General features: G+C 34.5%; 1 protein-coding gene across 5 annotated transcripts in view; it reads left to right on the forward strand.

Annotated features, from left to right (window-relative positions):
- Positions 1 to 26942, forward strand: part of LOC117159981 (uncharacterized) — a 45271-nt gene extending 18329 nt beyond the window's left edge. For 3 of the 5 annotated variants that reach the window (XR_013059132.1, XR_013059131.1, XM_076621206.1), the window contains exons 3-5: positions 24911 to 25003; positions 26423 to 26490; positions 26758 to 26942. Coding sequence is in view for 1 of the 5 variants with exons in the window: in XM_076621206.1 (XP_076477321.1) it covers positions 24911 to 25003; positions 26423 to 26480 (151 nt within the window). In the remaining 4 variants the exon portion in view is untranslated. Of the gene's footprint in view, positions 1 to 24425; positions 24711 to 24910; positions 25004 to 26422; positions 26491 to 26757 lie in introns of those variants that run through there. The other 2 variants (XR_013059133.1, XR_013059130.1) reach the window with 2 other exon arrangements.
- Positions 26943 to 27646: the final 704 nt, after the last annotated feature.

Consider the following 27646-nt stretch of genomic DNA (forward strand, 5'->3'; position numbering starts at 1 on the left):
ATGATGGTATCCCTATGAAATATTTAAAAGAAAATATATCGTATTTTGATTATGCATCCATATATGTGTGTCATACATATAGATAATATATGTACACGAACATGTATAAATAGGATGATCCCAAGTAGTATTAAAAAATTTAGGGATATATTTTAATTGCCCAATGTATTACTTTACCTCTATCGGTATCGATTTATATTATTTCACGGCAACGCCCTTTTTCTTTTCAAAATAAGAAAGAAAAACATAGACGAAAAGTATAGGATCTATCAGTGAGTGCATAGACATAAGTAAGTTCTTACTTATGTATATACGATTCGCTCCGTTTGATATAGATATCCTTAGATTTATGAACATCCATTTACTCCCATGCTGTGTACATATATTTTATTTATACACACACACACACACACACGAGCGCATATACATTCACGCCGCAACCATATAACGTATAACGTTATACTATATAACGTAATACGTTATGAAGCTATACCATATAACGTATAACGTCATAACGTAATACCATATGACGTAATACGTTATAACGTAATACCATATAACGTAATACGTTATAACGATATACCATATAACGTAATACGTTATAACGTTATACCATATAACGTAATACGTTATAACGTTATACCATATAACGTAATACGTTATAACGTTATACCATATAACGTAATACGTTATAACGTCATAATATATGTAGTAACTTGTGGATTCTTAGAGTAAGGACAAGTGATTGCTGGTAGAGTTTAAAGTTTAAGGTATTTTAATGAGTGATATTCGATAACAAAAGGACAGACTACGATATCGTCGCACGCCGACTCACACTCCGTGTCCGCTCAACTCGCACTCTGCTTCTCGACTCGCACTCTGCTCCTCGACTGACTCTCTGCCCGTTTTAGCACTCCATTGTCTCTTGCCGGGCCTACCGCACACGTGTTCTACAGACGCTCGTAGCCAGGGTCACGCAGGTCCCTTCGGCAAAGCTATTTACCTGAAGGACCCGGTAATGCATTGATGGAGCCGACAACGCCTCGGCTCTCACGACACTGTCTGTAGTTAGCTCGACGTTTCTTGGGCCTTTCTCCCCGATACTACATATATAACGTTATACCATATAACGTAATACCTTATAACGTTATACCATATAACGTAATACGTTATAACATTATACCATATACCGTAATAAGTTATAACGTCGTACCATATAACGTAATACGTTATGACATTATACCATGTAACGTAATACGTTATACAGTTATACCATATAACGTAATACGTTATAACGTTATACTATATGACGTAATACGTTATAACGTATACGTTATAACGTTATACAAATGAAATAATTCTAGCATTAGAAAACAAACAATACTGCACAGCCCTCTTTATGGACATCGAGAAAGCATTTGATATAATAAACCACGAATGTCTACTTCAATCAATCAGAAAACAATTCCGGGAGCAGATATACCATTTAATTAAATCTTACTTAAGCAGCAGAACCTTCGCAGTAAAAATTAAAGACACATACTCTGAAGTTAAAGACATCAAGGCAGGGGTTCAGCAAGGAAGCGTCTTAGGAGCAATTCTATACACACTATACACGGCCAACATACCAACAACTTCTAATAGCAAGATACTGACATTCGCGGAAGACACAGCGGTACTATTCAGGCACACTGACCCTGCACCAGGAGTCACATCACTACAAGGACATATCACAAAAATAGAAAAGTGGCTTCAAGTTAAACATATTAAAGCAAACCCCGATAAATGCAACCACATTACATTCACACTCCGAAAACAGATACCTCCAAACATTATATTGAGCGGCACGCACATAATACAAACAAGGCAAGTCAAATACCTAAGACTCCACTTAGATACACGATTCACATGGAAACAGCATATTAAATCTATAATAGACAAAATACAATTAGCAAGGCGACAAATGTATTGGTTAACAAGTCGAAAATCCAAACTAAGCATAGAAAACAAACTAAAAATATACAAAACGATCATAAAACCAATTTGGACGTACGGAATACCACTTTCGGGAACGGCAGCAATGAGCCATATAAGCAAAATAGAGATAGTACAAGCTAAAATTCTTAGAACAATAGTAAACGCCCCATGGTACGTTAGAAACGAGGACATACGGAAGGACGACAACATACGACGATAATACAAACAAAGAATAGGAACACACACAAACTAGCTGTTAGCTGCGGAAGCGATCAACACTTCAATCACGGAAAGAAGACTGAAAAGGAAACACCCAACAGACCTCACAAACGACACAACCTAACAAACACGAAGATGGTATCCCGCTGGGGGTAGCCACCCACATGATAATCAAACAGTTAAAAAATTCTACCAAATGTCCAAATTGGACGAATTGTGAATGAAAAGAATTAAATAGAAAAAAAACCGATATTTCTTAGGCAATCTGTCCACGATACTACATATCTGACTTTAAAATATGAACAAAATCAGTTTAAAAATTCAGGACACTTTAAATACCTGTTTCTAAGAGAACAGATTTTTGCAACAGCAAAAAATTTGGCCTTGTTAATCATGTTCAGTGTAGAGGTTATTCGATATGTAAACAGAGAAAACACGTAGATAAATTGTAAGGCAGAAAATATATATAGTAACTGGTGGATTCTCAGAGTAAGGACAAGTGATTGCTGGTAGAGTTTAAAGTTTAAGGTATTTTAATGAGTGATATTCGATAACAAAAGGACAGACTACGATATCGTCGCACGCCGACTCACACTCCGTGTCCGCTCAACTCGCACTCTGCTTCTCGACTGCCTCTCTGGCCGTTGTAGCACTCTATTGTCTATTGCTGGGCCCACCGCACACGTGTTCTACAGACGCTCGTAGCCAGGGTCACGTAGGTCTTTTCGGTAAAGCTATTTACCTGAAGGACCCGGTAATGCATTGATGAAGCCGACAGCGCCTCGGCTCTCCCGACATTGTCTGTAGTTAGCTGGACGTTTCCTAGGCCCTTCTCCCCGATACTACATATATTTACATAGAAGTGTAATTATAAGTAAGAATACAATTTGAGCTGGTCCAGGTCCGCACACTAGCTGTGTTACCCAATAACTGAAAACCCCGAAGCCAACATCGCCTGTCTACTGTTTATGGCCTGACTTTGTCGCAGTTTTTTGTCTACGCGCTGTCAATGGCTTCAGTGCTTGAGAAAACTAAAAAGACCAGATGTAGAGTTTTCTTAGAAGTGGTAACCATTTCAACATTCAGGAAATTTGGCGTTCCACTTTTTTGACAAATAAATATTTTAACACGCTGTACATAGTAGTAGCAATATGCTTCTGTTAATTAATTTTTAAGGACTAACGAGTGATGGCTAAAATCTTCTGGAAGTTAATCAGAAGTGTGTCCTTGTCAATATATATCAAGGCCCAAGGTATTGGTGCTGGCTTCCCTTTTGTTAGTATTTATTTGACTATGTAATTTTATATATGTACTATTTGATCCGCTTCAATGTGATTTCGGCCTATTTTCAAGAAGGAAAGGGGAAATGTAACCAACGCCATGTCTCCCTCCTTTTTATCGATTTACTTTCGCGTTTCGTCTCAAAATTATGTTACATTTTACTTGTTACAGTACCACGCCAAAAGAATTTACTTATAATTCTCAATGAGAGTTGAAAATAGTTCGGTCGGGTAATAATAACTCCATTTGATTTTAGGATTGAGTTCGACTCTATTTTATTTTGAATTTCTTGAATTTCTTTATAAGATCTCCAGTATGTTGCTGGTCCGTGATTGAATATTGCTTTTTTCACTATGAAGTGATATGTGTCATCAACGGCATCAAAAGACACAATGAGGAACCGAACGCACAAGACAAGATAGATAGTTTATTTTCTAACTGTGAGCACAGGAACTACTACAAACTTAATCCTTAAAGAACAGGGCACAGTAGATAATTATTATTATTAAATAATTTCCATTGAAATACTTTTTACTATCAACTCAGCATATGTATAAATATATGTATATAGATGAAATGAATGCAAATGAATTTTAGAGAATTTTAAATAATGCTTTACACTGTTTCGGTAAAGTTATAATTCAGTCCTAAGCGGTACAAAGTAAAGTGTATAATTTATTTATTTTAATTTACAATGAAGAACGCAAGATTGGTCATTAGATCGCTTATGCAAATAATAAATTTTCATTATTTTTAAAAATGCAATAATTATTTTAAGTTTAACTGGGAATTGTCAAGATTGATAGCTACTTCGTTTATGATTAATAAATGTTGATTGGGTGAAACTATAGAACCGTAACGTCTTTTCCGATTTCAATGACTTTTGAATATGTTGTCAAGTACATGATTGCGAACAACTTCCTTCTTTAACTATCTAAGAAATCTATCTATATCATTACAATGAATTCTGTTTATAAATTACATATCATATAATTATATAATGACTCATTGAAAACCAGCTTTCATTTTTTGTTGATAGTATAGTAAGAAAATGTCAAGTTCGAACGCTTGTAACGATTGCCTGAGTTGCGTCATCCTTGGTTTTAGGAAAAGATAGGGAAGTCACTCAAGGGTGTCGCGGCTTCGATGTCTTTCGCAACTGCGACGCGGAGGCCACTCGGTTGTTCTTTGAACAATCGTCAACGTGGACGAACGTCAAAGCGAAACCACGCGAATTCGGCATTTCCGATAATACGGAACACTGTAAACGCGACTGCGTTGAATTCGTTCGATTAATTCCTAGCAGTATCTATAAACAGTGAACTTAAGGCCCCATACACAACTGCATACGCTAGGTTGTAAGAAATAATAGCTATATACGTATGTAGCGGCACATGAGTCAGAGGACGATGCAAATCGAGAGCGACTCATATTATTGTTTTGCCTCGTGACACTGACACAATCTTGACGTACATGTAACGTCAACAAATATCTCCAACAGACTCAGGAAACCTGAACCGCCTTGCACACGACACCGACTCCCAAAACAAAGGAATATGAATTCGGCCCATAGGCATAAGATAAACGAACATCTAGAAGGGTTGAGTCTTGATCGAGGCTTCAGTCTTTCGGTAACGGTCTAATCGCACACTTGTAATCCTATTATAAAATAAAGGTACCTCGAACTCTGGTTCAAGAACCCAACATTTTTTTATTCTTATTTTCCCATTATTTTTACGTGACATTTTGGCGATCCTGCCAGGATCCATTCGCTTCAGTGTAAACGAAATTACGATTTCGGTCTACGAACATTATTGAAGATCGAAGGATTCGAACTACTTGTGTTATGAACTTTGCTGCCAATAATTTACCACAGTGGACCAAATCAACGGGACCACTGTCAGCATAGAACAAATCAACAGAACGAGTTTGACGCTCAAACAACACCTTTGAACGCGCCACAGAGGAAAACACCGCAAGGGAACCTCATTCTACGAACTTACGTATCAAGGTGAGAAAAGTCTGGATTTTTTTAAACAATATAGAACGCGAAAAGTTAGTTTCTCTAGTAACTCTAACGAAGTGACAATATTCACTATGAACAACAAGAAAGACTCAAAAGCCGAGACAAGTTCACCCTCTACAAGTGGAGTCCAAAATAAAACGGGATCACTCGATTCCTCTACCAGAGCAATTTTATTAGACTTAATACAGAGACAGAACGAAGAATTTCGACAACAATTTAACGAAATAAAGAATGCTTTAAAATTAGCGAACGAAGGAAAATAGAAAACGCGCTAACGAAATGGAAATATTAGGTAGAAACCTCTCTCGTGTTAAACTACCACAAATAAACGTAAAATCAACTGAATTCGGTTCTATGATGACTGACGATGACGATACTAATCCACCTCCACCTATGCCACAAAAACCACCAACATATGTCCAACCATCCAATCCAACAGCTGCAAACTCTGGAAATCTAAAAGCTGTTTAGTATCTCCGATACTAACCGGAGAAGACGATATAGGTGTAGAAGATTTTATTCGTGAAATAAAAGAAATGAGAATGATGTGTAGCGAACAAACGTTATTATTAAAAATGATCAAAATAGAGAAAATTGTAGGAAAAGCCGCAATGACAATCCGCAATATCCATATTAACGAATTCGGAACTCTGTACGAAGGATTAAGACGTAACATAGCTACTCAAGCATCAGTAAGAGAACACCAAGATCAGTTAAGAGTGATAAAGCAAGGAATAACCGAAAGCGTGCAAAATTATAACATTGGATTTCGACGTGTTTTCAACAAACTTCAATACAGCATTACCAATGAATATAAAGACGAACTAACTCGATGAGCGATGAACGATCGACTATACATGGTCTCTGTGATAGACTATGTAAGAGGCCTTCGTTCAGAAATAGGATAAGTGCTATTGGTTAATTCCCGCCCCCCCCCCAAACATCATCGATGCAGAAAAAAAGGCAATGGACGTGGAAAAATACTTTCGCGAAGACAACGCTCGCAGACGGATGACACGAGAAACAACCACTCCACCATTTTATCGTAACCAGACGTCTCGTCCAGTAGGTAACCGCTTCACGATTACAAGTAACATGAATAACAAAACTCCACCCACACAAAACATTCAACCAAGAATGAATAATTTTACAAAGCTTGAAAATCGACCATTAAACGAAAGGCCACAAACGAAATGTTTCAAATGCAATCGATTGGGACACCTTGCCAATCAATGCCAAAATTTTCGAATACCGCCTCAAACAAAAGCCCCTCCAGGAATAAACCACATTCACGAACAATCAGAATTAACAATGCTACTCAGGAAGATTATCCACAATACGACTACAATTACCAGGACGACCAGGATTGCGATTTTTCGTTGACTCGGGAGCAGGAATCAACTTGCTTAAACGAGGATGCTACCCAGGAGGAACAATAATACCAGACACATAGAAATTCTCCATGGGACATTCCAAATACGAATCCAATTCCAAAATTAAACTAAATTTATTGAACAAAGAGATAGAATTTGCCTTAGTAGATGATAATTTCCCTATCATAGAAGACGGCATATTAGGCTTACCCGCTTTAAATCAATATCGATTCGAACTCTCCAATAAAACATTAAAATTAGATAATAATACCCTTCTGCTGCAGCAAGAACCAACCCTCGCATCAGGAGAAATCGTTCAAAAAATTGTATACTTCGAAGGAAAGCCAACGCCAGTATGCTTTATCAATGGTGGTAAGTTTTCAGTCCAAATTTCTAACATTATTGAAAATATAAACACTGTAGATCAAATCGAAAAATTCAAATCTTTCATTCGACTTCCGCACATAGAAAAACCTCTTAGAGAACCTATGTAGTATTTTCGTCTGTACCTACTTTAATTATATTTATCTTATTTTCCTTTAAGCATTCGTGAACGTAGTGGTAATGAACTTCAATGTGTTTAGAATTTTTTGTGAAATTTCCGTACTTTGCTATACTTATCACTCCAAAGTTATCGTCATAAATTTTTACAGGGTTATTGTCTAGATTTACATTGGAGATCTTCATAATTTCTCTAATAGACATTAATTCACTCACCGCTTCCGATAGAGCTACATACTCTGCATACGTCCAGGCTTTTGTCACACACCTTTGTTTTTTAGATTTCCAACCGATTACATTTCCATACAATTTAATTACATATCCAGAAGTAGATTTCCTATCTAAATGATCTCCTGCCCAATCAGCGTCCACATAACAATCTATCGCTTCACACTTTTCATTCCTTTTCTAATGTAACCTTAAAACTTTAATATTAAATATTTCAATATTCCGGTACAAATATTTCAATATTCGCAAAGCATATTTAAAATGTGTCTCGCTACAACAATCTTGAAATCTACTTAAGATAATTCACACTATAACTTATATCGGATCTGATATTTGTACTAATATACAGCAATGCACCAATTAAGTTCTTGTATCCAATGTCATTTCTATTTATTTCAGCTTTTTCAATTTTTAAATTTGTTTCCATTGGTGTACAGTACAATTTGCTGTTTTGTAATTTATATTTGTTCGCTAATGATTCAATGTATTTCGTTTGGCTTAGTTTCATTTCATTTTTTATATAATCATACTCTATATTTATTCCAAGATATTCTTTTACTTTACTTAAATCTTTCATTTTAAATTTATCAGTTAATAGCTTCTTTACATTTTGTATCCTTTTTTTGTTTTTACTACGGATTAACAAATCGTCTACATATATTAGCGAATAAACAATATTTTCCCCCTTTCCATGAGTATATAGGCACAACTCTATGTTATTCTTCTTAAAACCCAATCTCGTCACATACCTATCAAAACACTCATACCAGTTCCTCGGACTTTCAACCCATAAGGCGCTTTCAATAATTTACAAACTCCATTCGTTCCGTCTGCATATCCCTTTGGTTGATTTACATATACCTCCGAACTTATTTCACCATTTAAAAAGGCAGTTTTTACATCCATTTGCTCAATGATTAATCCATTTTGACAACAATATGATAGCAATATCTTAAAGGTCTGATTACTCGCTACTGGAGAATATATGTCATCGACTACGTTTCTTTGTTGAAATCCTCTTACCACTAATCTAGCCTTATACCTGTTATCTGATTTTCTCGTGTAAACCCATTTTACATCTAATACTTCTTTGCTTTTTACCCTTTCTACCAATTTCCAAGTTTTATTTTTATAGAGACATTCTATTTCTTTATCCATAGCCTGTTTCCAATCTTCACTATTTTCACAACAAATCGCCTCCTCAAATGTATAAAGGATATCTACTCTACAATAATTTGCGTGAATCTCACTACTGTTTTCCTCTTCTGGATACCATACTGGAATTTTCTTATTACGTGTAGATCTCCTAGGAATCTTTAATCTTTCAGAACTATTATCATTTTCATCTTCTCTACTTTCTAACTCTTCCTTATTCATGTTATCCAATAAATAATTATCTTTACTATCATTGCTAACTGCATCGAATGAATTCTCCTCAAAACCGATACATTCTTTGTCTGTTTCTACGACCTCTACATGTCGCTACTGTTATTTTTCCACCTAATAGGACTCTGTAACCTACTTCACTATATCCTAACAGAATTCCCATATCTGCCTTCTTATCTCATTTAGAAACTCTTTTTTGTTCTGGCCTTCTTACAAAAACTTTACTTCCATATAGATACAAATTTTCAACACTTGGTTTTCTCTCGAAGAATATTTCAAAAGGTGTCTTTCTCTCTACAGTGTTTGCTAGTATTCGATTTTTCAAGTACGCCGCTGTACATATTATTTCCGGCCAGTACTTTTTATGTACTTTAGCTTCCGTTAACAAGCAATGCGCCATGTCCATCACTGTTCTATTATACCTTTCCGCTGTCCCGCTTAATTCATGTACGTAGGTTGGACAATTATTTATTATGATACTTTTATCCCTAGCAAATTTATAAATTCGATTGTTTAAGTATTCTCTTCCATTACCGCATCTTAATATTTTTAACCTCTTGCCCCTTAAGTTCTCAACTTCATTTACAAACTGTACGAGAGAATGAAAGACCTTATCTTTTGATTTTATACAATAGATCGTAGCTATTTTACTATAATCATCGATAAATGAAATAAAATATTTCTCTCCATTTAATCCGGTAGTCTTAAAGATACCGCACACGTCCGTATGAATAATTTCCATTATCTCCCTAGCCTTAGTTCGATTATTTTTGAAAGATAAATTATGAATTTTACTTTCTATATACACCTTACATTTGAACAATTCCTTTTCAAATTTATTCGGTATACCTGTCACTAGCTGCTCTTTACTTGCCCAAAATATTTAAGTATCTAAAATTTACGCGTCCTAGCATCCTATGCCATCTTTCCTTTTTACTCATACCACTACGTTCGGCACTGTTTACTAAGTGCTTCTTCCTTTCAATATACTTTTCATTTTATATGTACCATTCTCTTTGACCGCTAAAGCTGTAAGTTTATTGTTCTCATCTATTATTTTTGCAATATTTCCTTTTGAAATAACCATATTATTATTATCCGTTAACTTGCCTAAACTAATCAAGTTTGCGGACATTTCTTTCACATAAAAAACTTTATTCATATTTATTTTATTTCGCTTTCCAAATGCTTCAAAATAGCTAATAACATTTCATACTTTTGTTGCCTTTATCGATCTATTATCGCCCAAATATATATTTACCGGTTCTTTAAGGTCAATAGATTTATCAAAATAATTTACATCGTTAATAATGTGATCGGTAGAACCGCTATCTAATAGGCATAATATTTCGTTACCACTTATCTCGTTCATCTCGCTGCTGTGTGCTGCGTGCGCTGTTGCCATACATGTGCCTGCTCCTGAGTTGCCATATTCGCCATATTCGCTCGTGCCGGCTGCTGATTGACGATGGAAGTTTCCACGCCCCCTGCTCGTATTGCCTTTGTTTCCTCTTCCTCTGCTGCGACCGCGTGTTGACTCACACCGATAACTGTTACTGCTTCCCCTTGGACGCCATTTTGACACTCTCTTGCAAAATGTCCCACTCTTCCACATTTGAAGCATTCTTCCTTTTTTGCAGCAAAGGCATTAGTTTTCATTTCTCCTCGATTAGACTTATCTTTCTTTTCCGCTATTTCTATTTTATTCTTCACGCACGCTACCGTTCGTTTCTCTTCTTTCACCGCATCTATTATATCCGCTATGTAGCTATACTCTTCGGGAAACGTATTTAGCATGTAATTCAGCTTTTCCCTCTCACTCACTTGTGCGCCTGCACCTTTTAATTCATTTATTAATTTTTCAAAATCGCTAAAGAACGATGCTGAATCACTGTATTTATCAAGACTTATCTTCTCCAATCTCCTTCTGCACACGATCTAGTGCCGTCGACTCTTTCAAGTACACTTCGTCGAACTTTTTCATTATTTCATACGCTGTTTTTTCTCCCCTAATATATTCTAATTGTCTATTTGAGAAGGCACTGTAAATTATATTTATCTCCTTCAGATCCTTTTTATCCCAGTCTGGATTGTCTGTTTCAGTCTTCACTCTAGTTATAACAATATCACATTCTTTATACCTCAGAAACATTGTTATTCTTTTCTTCCACATACCGTAACCCTCACCATCAAATATCGATAGCATAATTTCCGATCTCTCCATTTTAATTGATTTCCTATTCTTTACTCAAGCGTTCCTACGTGCTTGAAGTATTTTTTCTTTTATTTTATATTCTTTGAACGTTTCTTCCCTTACTAAACTCGCAAGACTAAAAACCACGCACTAAATAGCTTGCAAAACTAATAACCACGCTCTGCTACCATGTTAAGGTATAGAGAGGATTCGAAAATACAAATAGTTTACTTTATTTCGCACACAACAGCTATACATATATATATTACACTCTGAAGACTTCGATAACCTTCTTGCACGCACGCTTGTTGTCAAGCAACTCTTCTAGATTCTCCTAACAGCCTCCAATCGTCTTTTGTCTCAACTGAGACCTGGACGGCCTCTGACACACACATTCACATGTACAGTGTAAATGTATCATCTACCTAACAAGATCATCAACGTAAAATCCTACCGTCCTCCCGAACATCATAAAACCGAAATAAATAAACAGATGACTGAAATGTTAAACAAAAAGATTATAGAATCCTCCGACTCCCCCTATAACTCTCCTGTCTGGGTCGTTCCAAAGACAATCGACGCACCAGGGAAACAAAAATGGCGAGTAGTGATTGACTTTAGGAAGTTAAACGAACTAACAGACCAAGACGCGTATCCACTACCTGACATTGACGATATACTATCACAACTAGGAAATGCGAAATATTTCTCCGCTTTAGACTTATCTTCAGGGTTCCGTCAAATACCCATGGACGAGAATTCAAAGAAATACACTGCATTTAGCACACCACAAGAACACTTCCACTATAATAGAATGCCACTCGGGCTCGAGAAAGCACCTGCTACCTTTCATTAGAATGGTGGATACCACGTTAAGAGGTTTGATTAACAATCATTGTTTCGTTTATCTCGATGATATCATTATATTTGGGCAATCGATAGAAGAACATAATAAAAACTTAGCCATTATATTCCAAAGACTCAGGGGAGTAGGTCTAAGAATACAACCAGATAAATGTGAATTCTTAAAGCCCGAATTAGAATATCTAGGACATGTAGTGACAGCAAATGGAGTAAAACCTAACCCTAAAAAGATGGAAGCAGTAAAGAATTTTAAACTACCAAAAAATCCTACAGATGTAAAATCATTCCTTGGGCTAGCTGGATACTATAGAAAATTTATTAGAAACTTCTCTAAAATTGCCAAACCTCAATCTATTTTTAAAGAAGGACATTTAGTATTAGTTCATAACGATCATAAATAACACAAGTTAGATACTGAATGGCCAGAGCCATACACCATTGAAAAAGTGAAAAGCCCCTTATTATGAAATAATAGTAAATGACTCGATTAGGAAAATACATGGTAACCGTATTAAACCTTACTTTCCAGGACGATCTTCACCTTCTACATAGTTAGCTAAGCTAAACGTTATACCTCTTAACGGTAGTTCTATATATCAAGAAAAATTAGCTCATGCATACTTATATAGCGAATCTGTAAACGTAATTATAGGTTTAGACATTAAGGATATATATGCAAAACTCAGCGAAATTAAGAGATTTAGACTAATGTTAACGAGCATTATAAAAGTGAATGCCCGCATTCCAATGAAATGATTACACGCGCTCGCGAAAGAAATTTAGACAATTTAATAATGCATATTAAACTTATGACACACACTTGTTACCGAAGAGGGTCATTGAATTTTGTTGGATCCATTTCTAGAAGTCTATTTGTAACTCTGGATGACGATGATTTAGAATTAATGAATAAAAATATAGATAAACTTTTTGATGAAAACAATAACTTAAAAACCAATATAACTTACAAAATAAATCTCAAAACTATAGCTTTACCCTTAACTGACAGTCTAGAAGAAATCCTAACAAAAATTAAGAACGCTCCAAAAATCATTAATAATGTATAATCGTATAGAATGCACCTCAATCAAATTTCCAACGAAGTAAACTCTCTTAATTATGAACATAGAATTAGAAGTCTTAAGAAATAGGAACTAAGTGTCTTATAAATTATTAGTTATATTGATCTAATCTAATCGCACACTTGTAATCCTATTATAGAATAAAGGTATCTCGAACTCTGGTTCAAGAACCCAACATTTTTTTATTATTATTTTCCCATTACTTTTACGTGACACGCAAAGCGTAACGATAAACAAATTCCGGGCAAAACAATGTTGCCGCTACGTGCAATCGTCAACCGAGGTTGAATTTAAAGTTTCCGGTACTCCCCCGAGTATAAATAAAAGAACACGATCGTTAAGACAGTTAGTATCGAACATTCTTATAGCGAATTAATATCGAACGAACGTAAGCATTACCTTGTAAACACATATCGAGCAACACTAAGCGAACGACGACTAACTCTGTACTGCAAATAATTTTAAATACATTTGACTACACTAAGTATCAACTCGTCTAGTCATTAATTAACAACACGTTTAATCGTCCTCCACATACATGTTGTATAAGCTACTATGTGTATATTTATTTATGTTTCCCATAGTACAGACGTATTCCTTATATTATTGTAGCTGTGTAATTTCAGTAGTATTGCATAAAGGACATCTGTTTTGTTGCAATTGTATCAGCTATTAATTGTAATACTTGAAGCATTTGTATCTAATCGTCATGCATCTGTGATGGCACTCGACCATGGAACTTTCCAACGGCTTCGCGACACAAAGCGCTATACCTTCAAAGCGTAAGGCCGACATGCCTAATGTACCATCGATATACCTACAGTTCTTTCGCCGAATATTCGGAAGAATGCATACGCGGCAACCGCGTGCGTAGTGGGGATATCGAGGGGCAACAAAATAAAGAATCCATTTGGTTTCGAATCAAAGATTCATTCTGCCCCGAGCTGCGGAGTGCGAAAGGTTAAGCGTCATAGCGAAGTAAACACAATTAGAGATACGTGATTATTGATTCTTGATAGTTAATCATTAATCGTTAATCGTTAATTGTTGTTGACAGTTAATCGTTAGTCGTTAATTGTTGATCATAAATTATTGACTGTTGATTGTTAATGGTTTAATTAACTTTTTTGTTGAACATCAAGAGTATTTCTTGTGGCCACCTTCACCCACTATCCACCTCACATCGTTATTCTACATACGGAAGGCAAGATTGACATCGAGTTCGAAAGACAGACCGCAGAAGTCTGATCTCTGCTATTACCAGGAGACCTTTCGAGACCGCGCAAGGAAGTGCCGGGCCCCTTGCAACTGGACCCAGTGAAACGAGACCAGCCGTCCGTAAACGCGGCATGTGGCGATGGCTTTAGTATCCCGTCGCATTTTCGTGACGGACAGGGCACCAAGGATCTCTTTCCTCGTGAACACCGGTGTCAATATAAACGTATACCCGTGCAACAAACTACGCGGATCCGCGAACAAAGATACGTACGAGCTGTTCGCGGCGATTCGAGTGGTCGAAGCAAACCGAAAACGCCTTTTGCGAGTCGAAACGCGTGCTCTCTGACGCCACAATGTTAATGTTACGACCGGCATACTTCAAATCCGATGGACTGACGATGGAGATAAAGATGTGGCGGCACTCGGCGACAATGTATATCGCTAAAGTGTCTAATGAACCATCAACATCCCAACGGTCCTTCCACCGAAGGGTCTAGAAGAAAGAGCACGTGGCAACGGCCGCGGACGCCTAGCAAATGCATTGACGGTGGGGATGTTGAGGAATGACAAAAGAAAGTAATCGGATCCGATCGAAAGTCAAATCATAAGAGCTTCAGTCTTGGAAAGTCACGCCTAGAGTTCGGAAGTGGATTGTAAAGTGGATTGTTGTTAGAAAAAAAAAGTTTCTTTTTTTTATTTTTTACCTCAAATTTCTTTTTTTATTTTGTTATTTTACGTGACATTAGCGTATCCGGTATTAGCAACAGCGCGTGAACGACAAATGGCAGCCGCTAGGATTCGTTATAAAATCTTTGTCTCCCGCGCGATTAATTCTGTATTTAGAATAATTTTAAATATATTTGACAATATCAAGTATCAACTCGTCACGTCATTATTTAAATCATCCACCACAAATCCAAAAACAGAGAACAAGGAAAACAGAGAAAAGAACAAATAGAAAATTAAATTGCTAACATGTTTTTCTATAATAATATTTTAACATCAATATTATAATACGCAATGTGAAAATGAAAAAATTGGAAGCAACCGAATTACGAATGAAACTGAATCACTTCGCAGCTTGTAAAGATAACTTTTAGTGTTATAAACATAAGTCAAGTAGCAAATAGCATAAATTGAATTTACCCAAACTCTTCTTGAAATCTGACAAAATGATTCTTTATTTTGTCAAAAAAATCTTTACGTATGTTCCATTCCCATTCGTCGCTTTTTTCAGTGGCGTGTTTATCGCTACGTCGAAACTCCGTCAGGTAGCAGTTAATTTCATTCGAAGTAGAAAACTATTCAGAAACGTGTATACGTTACACAGCAACAAACCAGTCGCCCTTTTATTACCTCGTTCTCAACAGTTCAAATTTCAGGGACGACCGACTACTTAGTATCGACCCAGTACGTCATATTTACTCGCCAAAAGTATTGTAAACGAAAATTGTAACCAGACGTGCCGTTAGTAACCACCATTTTTCGCGAAACTTCTTTTTCATTTGGCGGAAATTTAAACAAACCCCGAAACACGTGGCGTTTTGCAACTGTCTTTAATCCTTTAAGATAAAAAAGATTGACGCAAAATTTTGACGGGATGAAATTTCACGATATATTCAGGTGAAACGATGCGAAATTAGAGCGAAGCTTATAATGGGAATATAGTTTGCTTGTCTGTTGTCATAAAATGAGATATGCAGAATATATTAAAAAATATAGTATATGTAATACGAAACTTTGTATTATTCATGTTATTATGGACAAAATATCACAATATGTTCATATATTTAAATCTCATCCGAAAAAGATTATTGTATGTAGAACACAGTTTAACTGTATTTTGAATTCTTGTTTATCAGATCACAATTGATAAGTTGATATTAGGATGATTATCATCATTTGAAACAATTTTGTGACTGTTATTTGTCAATATACTTTATATCTTATGTACATTTTAAATATGGTACGCAAAATCGAAGTTGCAAGGAACATTAATAAAAATTCAATATTTCAATAACACCTTTCATGATTATAATTAAATATTTTTCAAAATGTCGCATCAGTGTTACATCTAGCACCCCCTCCCCCACACACAAAAGTTTACCAATTTATAATATATGTACTAGTAGATTGACAAGTTACGATTTACAGATTATATAGAATTCTATTTTATGATTTTATAATTTTTCGTTAAATAGAATAATCAAATAACTTGCAATTAGTAAAATTTCATTTGTTTTATCGTCAAACTTGTGCAAGGGAACATATTAATGCTGGTAACTTTAGTGACTTGCAAAATTTCAATAGTGCAAAACAGGCCAGATATTCAATTGCAATTGGTTGCTATCCATATTTTCATCGATCTTACAATAACCTTATGTTATCAATTATGAATTAAAAAGTTAATGAAATCACAACTCATCCAAGCCCAATGGTTATGACTTCTTTTCGAAGATCCATTGAAATCTCGAGTTTGTTGTTTGAGACATTCAGTTACCACAAAACGAAAACACCACTCTATTACAGCCGACGTAAACAAAAGATGACAGATTCTTCAAATTCTCGGACAACAAACACAGGCTTACACACTTACTGTTTTAAAGTCACAGTCTGTCGTTGAACTTTCGACAAGTAACTTGATACGTACATATACACGTCCCACGAAATCAGTTTTCGACGAAAATATATACGTGACATGTTATGTTGCAACCGAACGTGAATTTCTCGCGGGAAATAGCCTGATATCGTTTATTTATGCGTCTCTCAAATACGAATTTTACTATACACTTCGTTTAAGGCACGCCATTTTGCAAAACGATTATCGAAAGATTACTGCTTACATCGAGATCGAGAATAGATTCGCAGGAAGCTGGATGCCGCGATTTCTTCCCGCGCTTTACTTTTCTCCGAAGTTGTGATTGGTTGATTTCCTGCTGCCATATTCGGTTTCGCCGAGAATCATGAACACGTACGCCGGAAGCAATGCGGGGTAATTATTTAATTTATTTCATAATATTATTTAACATATATCGTGAAAAGTTCTGAATATTCGGATTCTTCTGTTATCGTTTCATCGTGTGTTAGCATTATCAGCTCTCGGTATCGAATTGACAAACAGAATTTTTCTCATACAAAGTAAGTCACATTAAGTATGTGTATATGTATAGTCGAAGCAATGCAATTAAAAATTTTTCTATTTTAATTGGAATTATTTATCACAGACATTTTACCGAGCATTCATTTTATAAATATATGTATATACATATATATATATATATATATATGTATATGTATAAGATTTATAAAATGAATGCTCGGTAAAATGTCGGTAAATATATATATATATATATATATATATATATATATATATATATGTCGGAGATGAAAGAACACCGGAGCCTTTGGAATTTTGGATAATCCCGCAACATTGTAACCTAGAGTCTGCTATAGCTGTAATTGAACAATTGTAGTTATTCAACCCGATTGTAATTGTTCGAGAGTCGTGATAATGAGCTTGGGCTCGAGGCGACAGTCAGTCGCCGAACGTAGCCGCGGTCACGGGATGAACGCTTTGTCTAACAAAGGTATGGAGTAATTCTATAGCTCTCCTTAAAAGAAATATTCGTGGCGACACGCGACAGTAAACATTCCAACGGTTTCTGTCCTGTGGCTCGCCACACGCAGACCCTATTCTTCGAGTAAGATGATTGCCAGATGTCGATGCGTCTCCGCAGTACATGTTCGGCTATCTCGAGGGCCCGTTATAAATCTTAAGGTTTAGTTAACTAAAGTCCTTCAAACAGACAAACAGTCTTTGTCCCAACTACGGGAAGATAGGGGAGACATATTTTTCAACGAGCGGCGTCTCCCACTAGCAACTTTCCCTCGAGGGCGGCTAGCATCTTTTTCTAACCACCGATATGGAGATTGACCAATTAGCAGCAACGCCAATTTCCCTTACTTTCTGAACGAAGGCTTTTCTCGACGAATCCGATGATCTCGTGTCCTTAGACACACCCCATTATAGTTTTCCTCTGTGGCATGATCGGGACGGGAAAGACATTCTTTCTCGCGATCTCATTGATGAAAGGAGTAACTCTTTACGACCAGTGAATATTACGCGTCCGACTTAGATTTTGTGAGTACGTTCATCTATCATCCCGTCGACCGCGGATTCGTTATTGAACCTAGGATCATTGTCATTAGTTTCTCGAGCACCTAACTACCGCGGTTACTTGTCCGGTTCTATAATAATCGTATTTGCACTAGTCAATGTCTTCTCCATTGCATAACGACAACGTGTAACCCAAACGAAGATTCGTTTCACGCCCCTAACCCTAATTCTAATGTAAACCCGACATATATATATATATTTATTATATATATATATTTATATATATATATAACCAATTTATAATATATATATGAATACACACACGCGCGCGCGCGCGCGCACGCACGCACACACACACACACACATGAATATACACACACACATATATATATACAATACAATAGAAATACTTTCGTGTGCTATTATACGTAGTTCGATAGTTTACATTTCACGGGCCCCGTGTTGCACCCGCATTGGTTTCGTTCCTGTTTCCAACGTATAAGTGTAGCGTCAGTGATTCGCGTGACGCGACGTAGCCTTCAACGTTTGTTTTTCTCCGTTTATGCGTTGTGTGTTCGTTTGAATGAAAATGTCGCGAGTGTTGTAACAAAAACCACGGAAAACAGAAGAAGAATACGGGAGCAAAAGGAATTCCAGGCTACAGCAGAATGCCCATTGCCCAACAGGGTTTCGTTCCATGGTATTTCAACGAGGTAAGCTACCTCTTTTAGTACGCTTCAAGGCGCCTCTGTTCAACCAATTAATTTGCGTCCAACACCATTTTAACTTCGTATACTCAGAGAAAATATCGTTCTTTTGTATTTTCTAACTCTGATCTATGTATAAATTTACCGCGACGGGTCATTTCAACGGATTAACGTATCTTATAAAAACGTTGCGTGAAATGTTAATCGTATATAAGTCTTGAAATATTTGTACTAATTTCATAGAGGAACGTAGTTGGTACCTTCCGGGTGGCATATTGTATGCTTGTTACATGAACTTTCCAAATATCTTACAGTTAAATGGTTGGATTGTTTACTAGAATAAGCAACACAGCATTGTTTTTGATTTATTGTTAATGAATTTATAGAATCATATTGTTTTACACATATACACTATCGCTCAAAAGTATCCCAACATTTGATTACTTTTGATATTATGTTATTTAATTGCACAATCAAATTGACAGTACGTGCCGATATATAATGATTACGATCTGTATTATTATCTTATTCCTATGATGTGGTTTTAACAAAGGTCGTAACAAAACGGTCAGAAAAAATTCTTTATTCTCAGACTCTGTAGCCTGTAAGAAACGAATTAATTAATTAAGAATCTCGTTGTAACCTACAGGTTCGAAAAAGGCTGATAGGCTTTGGTCTACGTGGTGGTTGGGAATTTTCATTCGTTTCGAGTTCGCTTAGCTGATAAATAGTGAATGTGCGTTTCTTCCAAAATAAAGAAGAAAGCGAAGTCGATAGAAACGTGGGTTAAATTTGAAATCACTTCTCGGTTATGTGGAGGTTGATTAAACACGTTGGTGTATATAGTGATGAGACGAGTTGATATTTGGTGTAGTCAAATGTATTTAAAACTATCGGCAGTACTCTTCTAACGATCTCCTTCTAACGAATTTAAATTCGACTTCGGTTGACGGTTGCGCGTAGCGGCGATATTGTTCTGTCCGGAGTTTGTTTATTATCAAGTTTCGTACCTCGAGACGGTATCAATGCCCCGAGGCAAAACAACAACACGAGTTACTCTCGATTCGCATCGTCCTATGATTCATATGCCGCTACAATATGCAATCGAATAAAGTGATAAATAGCTTGTGGATGTTTACGCGTCTCTGAAAATGTTAAAAGATATAACATGTTTAACGCGAAGTATTCGTGATAATATTCGCTGCAATTTGAAATATCTGCGTGCAGTCTCGTAGATTTTGAATAAAAATTTATCTTTTATCGAAAAATACATACATGTTTTGGCCTATATATAGCTTTATACTCTTGTAAACTAAAAAAGAAATCGAAAAAATGTGATGTTGACTCTTGGAGTAAAAAATTCATTTATATCAATACTACTTTTAGAAATGCACCAAGGAAGCAAGACAAATTATTGGCGAAACACAGGATAGTCATTTCCGATCCAAAAGAAAAACGCAACTAAAATAATATGTAGATAGCTATTAAGGCAACATGCAGATATGCAAAAAGAAAAATAAATGTGGAAAGATACATAAAATCAAAGAGATTTTGAAATTATAAAGTTCTCCTGTGTTATGTCTAAAATGGAAATAATAAAGTCATTGAAATGATCCATCATTTCAAACTAATATCGCTTCTCTTTACTTCAGAACTGCTATAAACATTTTAAATATCATTATGTCTTGGTTCCCTTGCGAAGTTCTCGAAGAATTTGTCAAATGATGTCATCAACAATATAAATAATCGTAAAAAAATGTATATTTGTGTTTAAAAAATAGGCGAATAAAGAGAAATAGGATAATCGAGACTGATGAAAAAGGATCAACCTTTTCAGCAATGGCAAGGCACATCCCGCATCTGATACAAGCGGAAGAGAAATCAATTCCTATCATGTCGCACGGTGAACAAGAACGCAAATACGGAATCTTTTGTATAATACTACTCCAAATTCTGTTGAGTCGCAGTAATAATAATAATCGGGTGTTGACTTCTGCTCGTTTTTACTTGAAGTCTGCTCGTTACCTCTTTGACATTTGGAGGATCGTTTTCTGTCGAAACCCGTTCCATCTGACGTTAAAACCAATAAAAACAATATTACGATAAAGACTTTTATCTCCATTGTCGTCAACTTCCGTCAAGTCTTCGTTTTCTGCTCGCTGGATATAATACGGATTCCCAAAAACTTTCTTCGTATGAAATTTTACTAATGTACATTTATCAAACATTGCACATTTTAAAATAGGTTATCATTATAAGATTAAAAAAAATAGCTAAAAATATTTTGAAACAGAAGAAACCAATTTTGAAGTTTGTTGGCCCGGAAATGTCATGGTAAGAAGGTATACTTCGATATTATTTTTACTTTCGATAGGCGTCGCTGTCGTTGCTGTTGTCACATACGAGACACAACAAATCACGAAATTGACAAATCACCGGTGATCTCCTCGAGTCGCAGTTCGAACGTTTCACAAATAAGTTAAAGAATTGAACTTTAGATATAGTGGTAAAATTTATTGCATGAATCCAACAGAGTGACGGTTCAGAGTGTTATAACAAAGAGGTATATTTTGTCTACTCCATTAGTGCTTCTAAGCGTGTGATACTGTCGACGATTCGCCTGTGCATGATTATACATTGAGTAAACGTATAGTCTGAGTTGGAGTTTTGATGATTAGGATAATCGAAATAATTCATAGCCATGGTAATATTTTAACTAATTTATTTTGTTGTCTTTTATAGGCCACTGCAATGAGAAAGGAATTACAGCCAAATTTATTTTCAATATATCCTGATGTACAAACCCTCCTTTATTTTTCAGAAATTTCTGATATTTTAAATGCAACTCAGTGTGAAATGTTATTGAATTGGAATAATGAATTACAGTGTGCGAATAATTTTAAATTTATAAGGTTTGACGAGAAAGATTTAAAGAAAGTATTAGAGCTAAGAAAAAGAATGAAAATAAGCCATATTAGACTATCCAAATCTCTATTAGCTATGCCTGTAAACAAGAAGAATTTATTCAGCAAGCCAATTGATTTAGATGAAAATAGTGTAATGGAAATAGAATAAATTCTGTAGATATATGTCTTTTTATCTTTCACCTCTATTTAAAAACAAGAAAACAGAAGAAAAGCGAACAATTTCGTCCTTTTTTGTTTTCAAAATGCTAGAAACCGCATATCGTCTTGCTCTTATCTCCCACGAGAAACAGTCACGTCACAAGATACAAGAGTACGATAGAAGAGAAAAGAAAATGTTCGATTGTGAAATATACAACAAAACTGAAACATGTAGATGAATCACACGCACATCATTAATATTCTGCATCGTTTCTTCGCCTTTTCTTTTATTTTTTCGCTAGTTGCTCCATTATTTAAGAACGAAGATATAGCAATTATTCTCAAAATTGTACATTTCGAAATGGTAAGAAAATCAATAGTACAGTGATAAATATACGATTTTAAAAGCTTTTTAAATTTCTTACATACTTAGCATTAATCAAATAGCTTAGTATATAAAAGAGTGTACTTGTATCGCATGTTATAAATGCAGCTGCGTTCGTTACAACAATTCCAATTTCAAGGAATTTCTCTCGAAGATCGCAGTGAAGAATTTGCTTTGTTAAATTATTACTGGTATACTTCGTCAACTTGTGGTATATCGATACAATTTGTCAACCATCACTTTTAATAGCTTCTCGCTAATAAAAACATTTCGTAACTATTTAATAAGAAGCAGTATATTCTTAATTATTTAGAAATTTACTTAATGATATTTAAAAATACGAATATGTTTAAAAATTATAATGTAAATATATATATTTCATTTTATGTTTTACTAATATATCTCTAATTTAGATTAAATATCTGAAACTTGAAAGAAACTTTTAAAACTTTCAACACATCGCATACGTTTCAAATTTAGTGCATAGTTCTTGGGTTACATTACCTTCGCTTTCCAAAGATTAATCTTAATATATGGATTTAATGCATTATACAATAACCTCTCTTTGTCAGAAAATTTTAGAAATTATCTATATGATCATAATCTTATTTCATGGTGGATATATTAGATTTGATGGACTATATCTTAATTTTATTTTATATTACTATTAGTAGAACAGTAAGTAGAAAGGTTACGTATATGCACTGTTACATAGTACGAATAAGCATACAATTTTTTATATTTCGCTTGTAACAGCAATCTGTAATTCTGTAATTATCTGTCTTCACATAATACTTAAAATTCGCATTTTAAAATCATAATGAACAATATGTTCATTCTGAAAATATTTGTTAAAATACAAGATTTTGTTAAAGAAATCATGTTTGTTGATGTACGCATATATACGTGTGCACTTTAGTGTTCAAATTCTTATAGTTATCTGGTTTGAAAATATTCAGTTCATAAGTTCGTAAAATGTAAGAAAATTTTTGCGGCGTTTGGTATTTCAATTTCTCGCGCGCATTGCATACAAACGAAGCCTCGTCGCCTCAGCCAATCAAGAATCGGCTAGGCTCACTTTTAGCGGGATACCACCATTCTACCGTCGAAGAGCGAGACTTTTTTCTGTTTCTTTCCATTGGTAGACTATTTGATCGTTTTTATTACCGGTGGCTTGTATCATAAACTTTTGAAACATAAGTTCGATATAAGTTTATTTAAATCTTTGATTTTGTTTCGTACAGTTCATTAATTGCAGGACTGAATAATGAAATAATTAGCATTCTATTCCATGCTTTTTCATACAGTAATGTTTAGTAACGTTTCATTTATGATATACACATTTATGATATGACAATCATATATACTATATATATATGTATATATATATATGTATATATATATATGTATATATATATATAGTATATATGATTGTCAATAATATATATATATATATTATTATATTTAACTTAATATTTAACTTAATATGACGAAATTATACGTAATTCTATAATTTCTCTAAAAAATACCAAAGTGGAACTAGACGTAATGAAATAAGAAATCATTACTTTTATGAGAGTTCAAATATCTTCAACGTTTTTTTATTTTAAATAATTTTTTCCTCGAGCTGTACTACAAAATAAAGTTTTGAACAATTCGATAAAATAATTAATATATTATCAATTGAAATTAAAATAAAAATTGAAATATCTCATATATTATATGAATTGTAAATTCTTGACGAGAACATCGTAGCGTCACTAAATCTTTGTCAACAACTTTTTGTTTTCACGAGAGCTCTACAATACCAGACACGTGTGAACACATATACAAAACGTATCCTTGAGTGTTCCAGGAATTTGACGAATCCTATTCGTGTATGTATGGATAGCCGACAACTCTAGCCCCCTACTCCTCCCTAACCCAAACTCGTCGGGTAAATCGCAGTATGGGATGTCAGTTTAGCGTAGACAATCAGAGGAATCAGACGTATATCCATCCGTGTCATTTCGCGACAGGTGGCTTTGGCACTTTGGTAGACATTTTTCTACCGTTCAAACTCACACTATTGTTATTTTCATTTAATTGTACGTTTTTCTTCAATACTTCGTTGTAATCTATTATTTAATTACCCTTGTTTTTCCGACTGTCTTTTTGGTTGTCCCATTTGCCGGTAGCTCGTGCAATATGTTTTCGAAAAACAATTTGACCCTGATCATTGTTTCATTTTCAAATGATTTATTCTTTTTACACATTTGTTTTAATATTTCGCTCTTTTTTTGTGCAGATTACTATTATATGATACCGAGGGGAACTTTGATGTATTAGAAGGATGCTGTGAAATTCGAAAGGACGGGATGAAAGTCAAGAGGACACCATGGTGATTAACGATAAATTTGATAACTTTTCGTCGAAATGTGATAATATTTGTTCACTTTTAGATTAACTCCATTTCTTATAAATATTTCGTGATATTATCGTAATTAATATCTAATATAACAAATTCTAAATTCACGGTTTATTAGAACACCAAGATGAAAAATGCAAGATTAAAGAAATTATTTTTTTCTTTCGAATATATTAAATTATATTTCCGAAGAAATTGAATAGATTGTTTAACATAAATTTAACATAGATTCTCTCGATTCTGTTTCATTTGAGTAAGAAATTCAAATAACTTTCTCATTTTGCTTCATTATTCGTAAATTGTCTGTAATATAATATGGACTATTAATTTCGTTTTTCTCAATAACTTTTATTACATTTGAGAAATTACGTTATCACAGACTAGTTAAAACAGTTTCTGCATATCGCGTTATTTTCGTATTGCGCAGCTTTGTTTAACGGGCAGAAAAAGTGCGCCATGTTGCATTAGAACGAAGTCAAGTAATGCATAAAATATTTGAAATTGTAATGGCGGACATTCTATTTGGCGGATAACTTTTACAAATCAATCGTATTATGGAATATTCATACATATATTTGACAATAATAAAAAATACTTTGAAAATATTTTAAATATACTAACGATATATTTTCTTTCGCATTTTTGGTATAATATTTATGTGTATATTTTCGTGCTCTTGATATGATATATGATTCTACCTATGGTAAATAAATAATAATTAATTCGTAGTTCTAAGAAAGCAGTATTTTCGTAAACAAACACTCGACAGAAAAAAGAAAAAAATTTCCTCTTCCTATCCCCTACCTCTAATAAAGTTTTCTTTCAGAATATTTTTATGTCCGCGCACAATGCGGTCGGTAGAATCAGTGTTTGCTGCTTAATATTGATTTAGAGCATAATAACTTTCATTAAATGTAATTATAATAATCAGACGCGAAATTAGGGTCAGTGTGTTCGCCGATTGTCAGTTGACATAACGGACGCGTTAGTCTATTATTCTTTTTTTTTTTTTGTTAAACATTCGTTTTCGATAGTAGAGTCGCAGGTCACGCAAGGAGGATAAAGCCTTTCCTGGAACTCAAAAATGTAACTATTGTCGTACGTTGTATTTTAATTAATTTATCGAACTAAAATCTTAAAATTTTGCTCTTGAAATACGCAATAAAAATGTTTGATAACGTTCGGAAATCGATAGAGCCTCAATTTCTAAGTCATTATTATGTTAAAGTTCCACTTTTTATGTAGTAATTAAACTTTATTAGAATTTCAATTCTTTTTATTATTAAAATTTCAAGTTTGATTAGAGTTTTATTCTTCATTGTTTTAAGTTTTCTAACCATCACAAGTACGTTTTCAAGAACAGATTATAATATTTAACATGTTTTGTTACAGGTTTTTCATAACTTCCATTTTTTTATTCTTCTTTGGGAAGGATGTAGCGGTGTTTTAAATTTAAGCATGTAAGAATCTTCACACTTTGTATTGTATTAACTTTATTCCTTGTCTTTCGCTGTAATTATTATTAATTAAAAACTAATATCTGGTTTTAAATTTTTATATTAGAATCTTAATTTCAATTCTAATTAGAGTTTATTATAATTTTAATTTCTTTTTCTTTTTAATTTCGTTTTAAGTCCTCATAGTGTTTCATATTTTATTATGTTAAATTTTTTGATCAACCATCACATTTTTCAAAACAAATTATAACGATTCATATTTCGTTAAAGGTATGTCACTTCTTCCCCTTCTTCCTGTTCTCTGGAAAGGACCTAGTGGTGTTTCAAAAGCCAAAAATGTAAATAACTATGTATTTTTTATTTTATTTAAGTCGATTCCTTATATTTCATTTAATAATTTAATTAAATAATAATTAGATAATTTAAAAAATAAAATTTGTTTGAAAATTTGACAACTTGTAAAGTTTTCATTCTTAAATTGAATGTTATTATTAAAAATTTTTGTTTAATAGAAATTAGTCTTTTATTGTTTCAAACTTTTAAAGTAATTAACACCGTCATTACGAGTAAATTAAAATATTCTATGCTTTATTAAAATTTTCTTCCATCGAATTCGATGATTTCAATTTGATGACGACTTGATAACGAATCCCTTGGATCAGAACAATATCGAACACGACATTCTTTACATCTAATCGTGAGTCGCATGCGTTTTTGTTCTTCAAGTCACTCAATTATATCGAAGGATGAAAGGTCCGAATCGACACGGGCAATTTGTTATATACGTAGAATTTTTGACGAGCATAGTGACCACGGTTATTTATTATACCCGTGAGTAGTAACATTTTTGTCTATATTTTATTTATTAGTTTAGGATAGGTTTTCTTGCACACCGCGTTTTTAAATGACGATGAATATATATGTCGGAGATGAAAGGACACCGGAGCCTTCCCTTTGGAACTTCGGGGAAACCCCTTAATACTGTAATCTAGATTCTACCATAGCCGTTATTAAGCAATTGTCGTCATTCAATCCGATTGTATTTGTTCGAGATTTGTGACAATGAGCTTGGGCTCGAGGTGACAACCAGTCGCCGAACGTAGTCGCGTTCAAGGGATGAACGTTTTGCTTAACAAAGGTATGGAGTAATAGTATAGCT

The sequence above is a fragment of the Bombus vancouverensis genome, chromosome 9, assembly GCF_051014615.1.
Source record: "Bombus vancouverensis nearcticus chromosome 9, iyBomVanc1_principal, whole genome shotgun sequence".
In the NCBI taxonomy this organism is placed as follows: domain Eukaryota; kingdom Metazoa; phylum Arthropoda; class Insecta; order Hymenoptera; family Apidae; genus Bombus; species Bombus vancouverensis.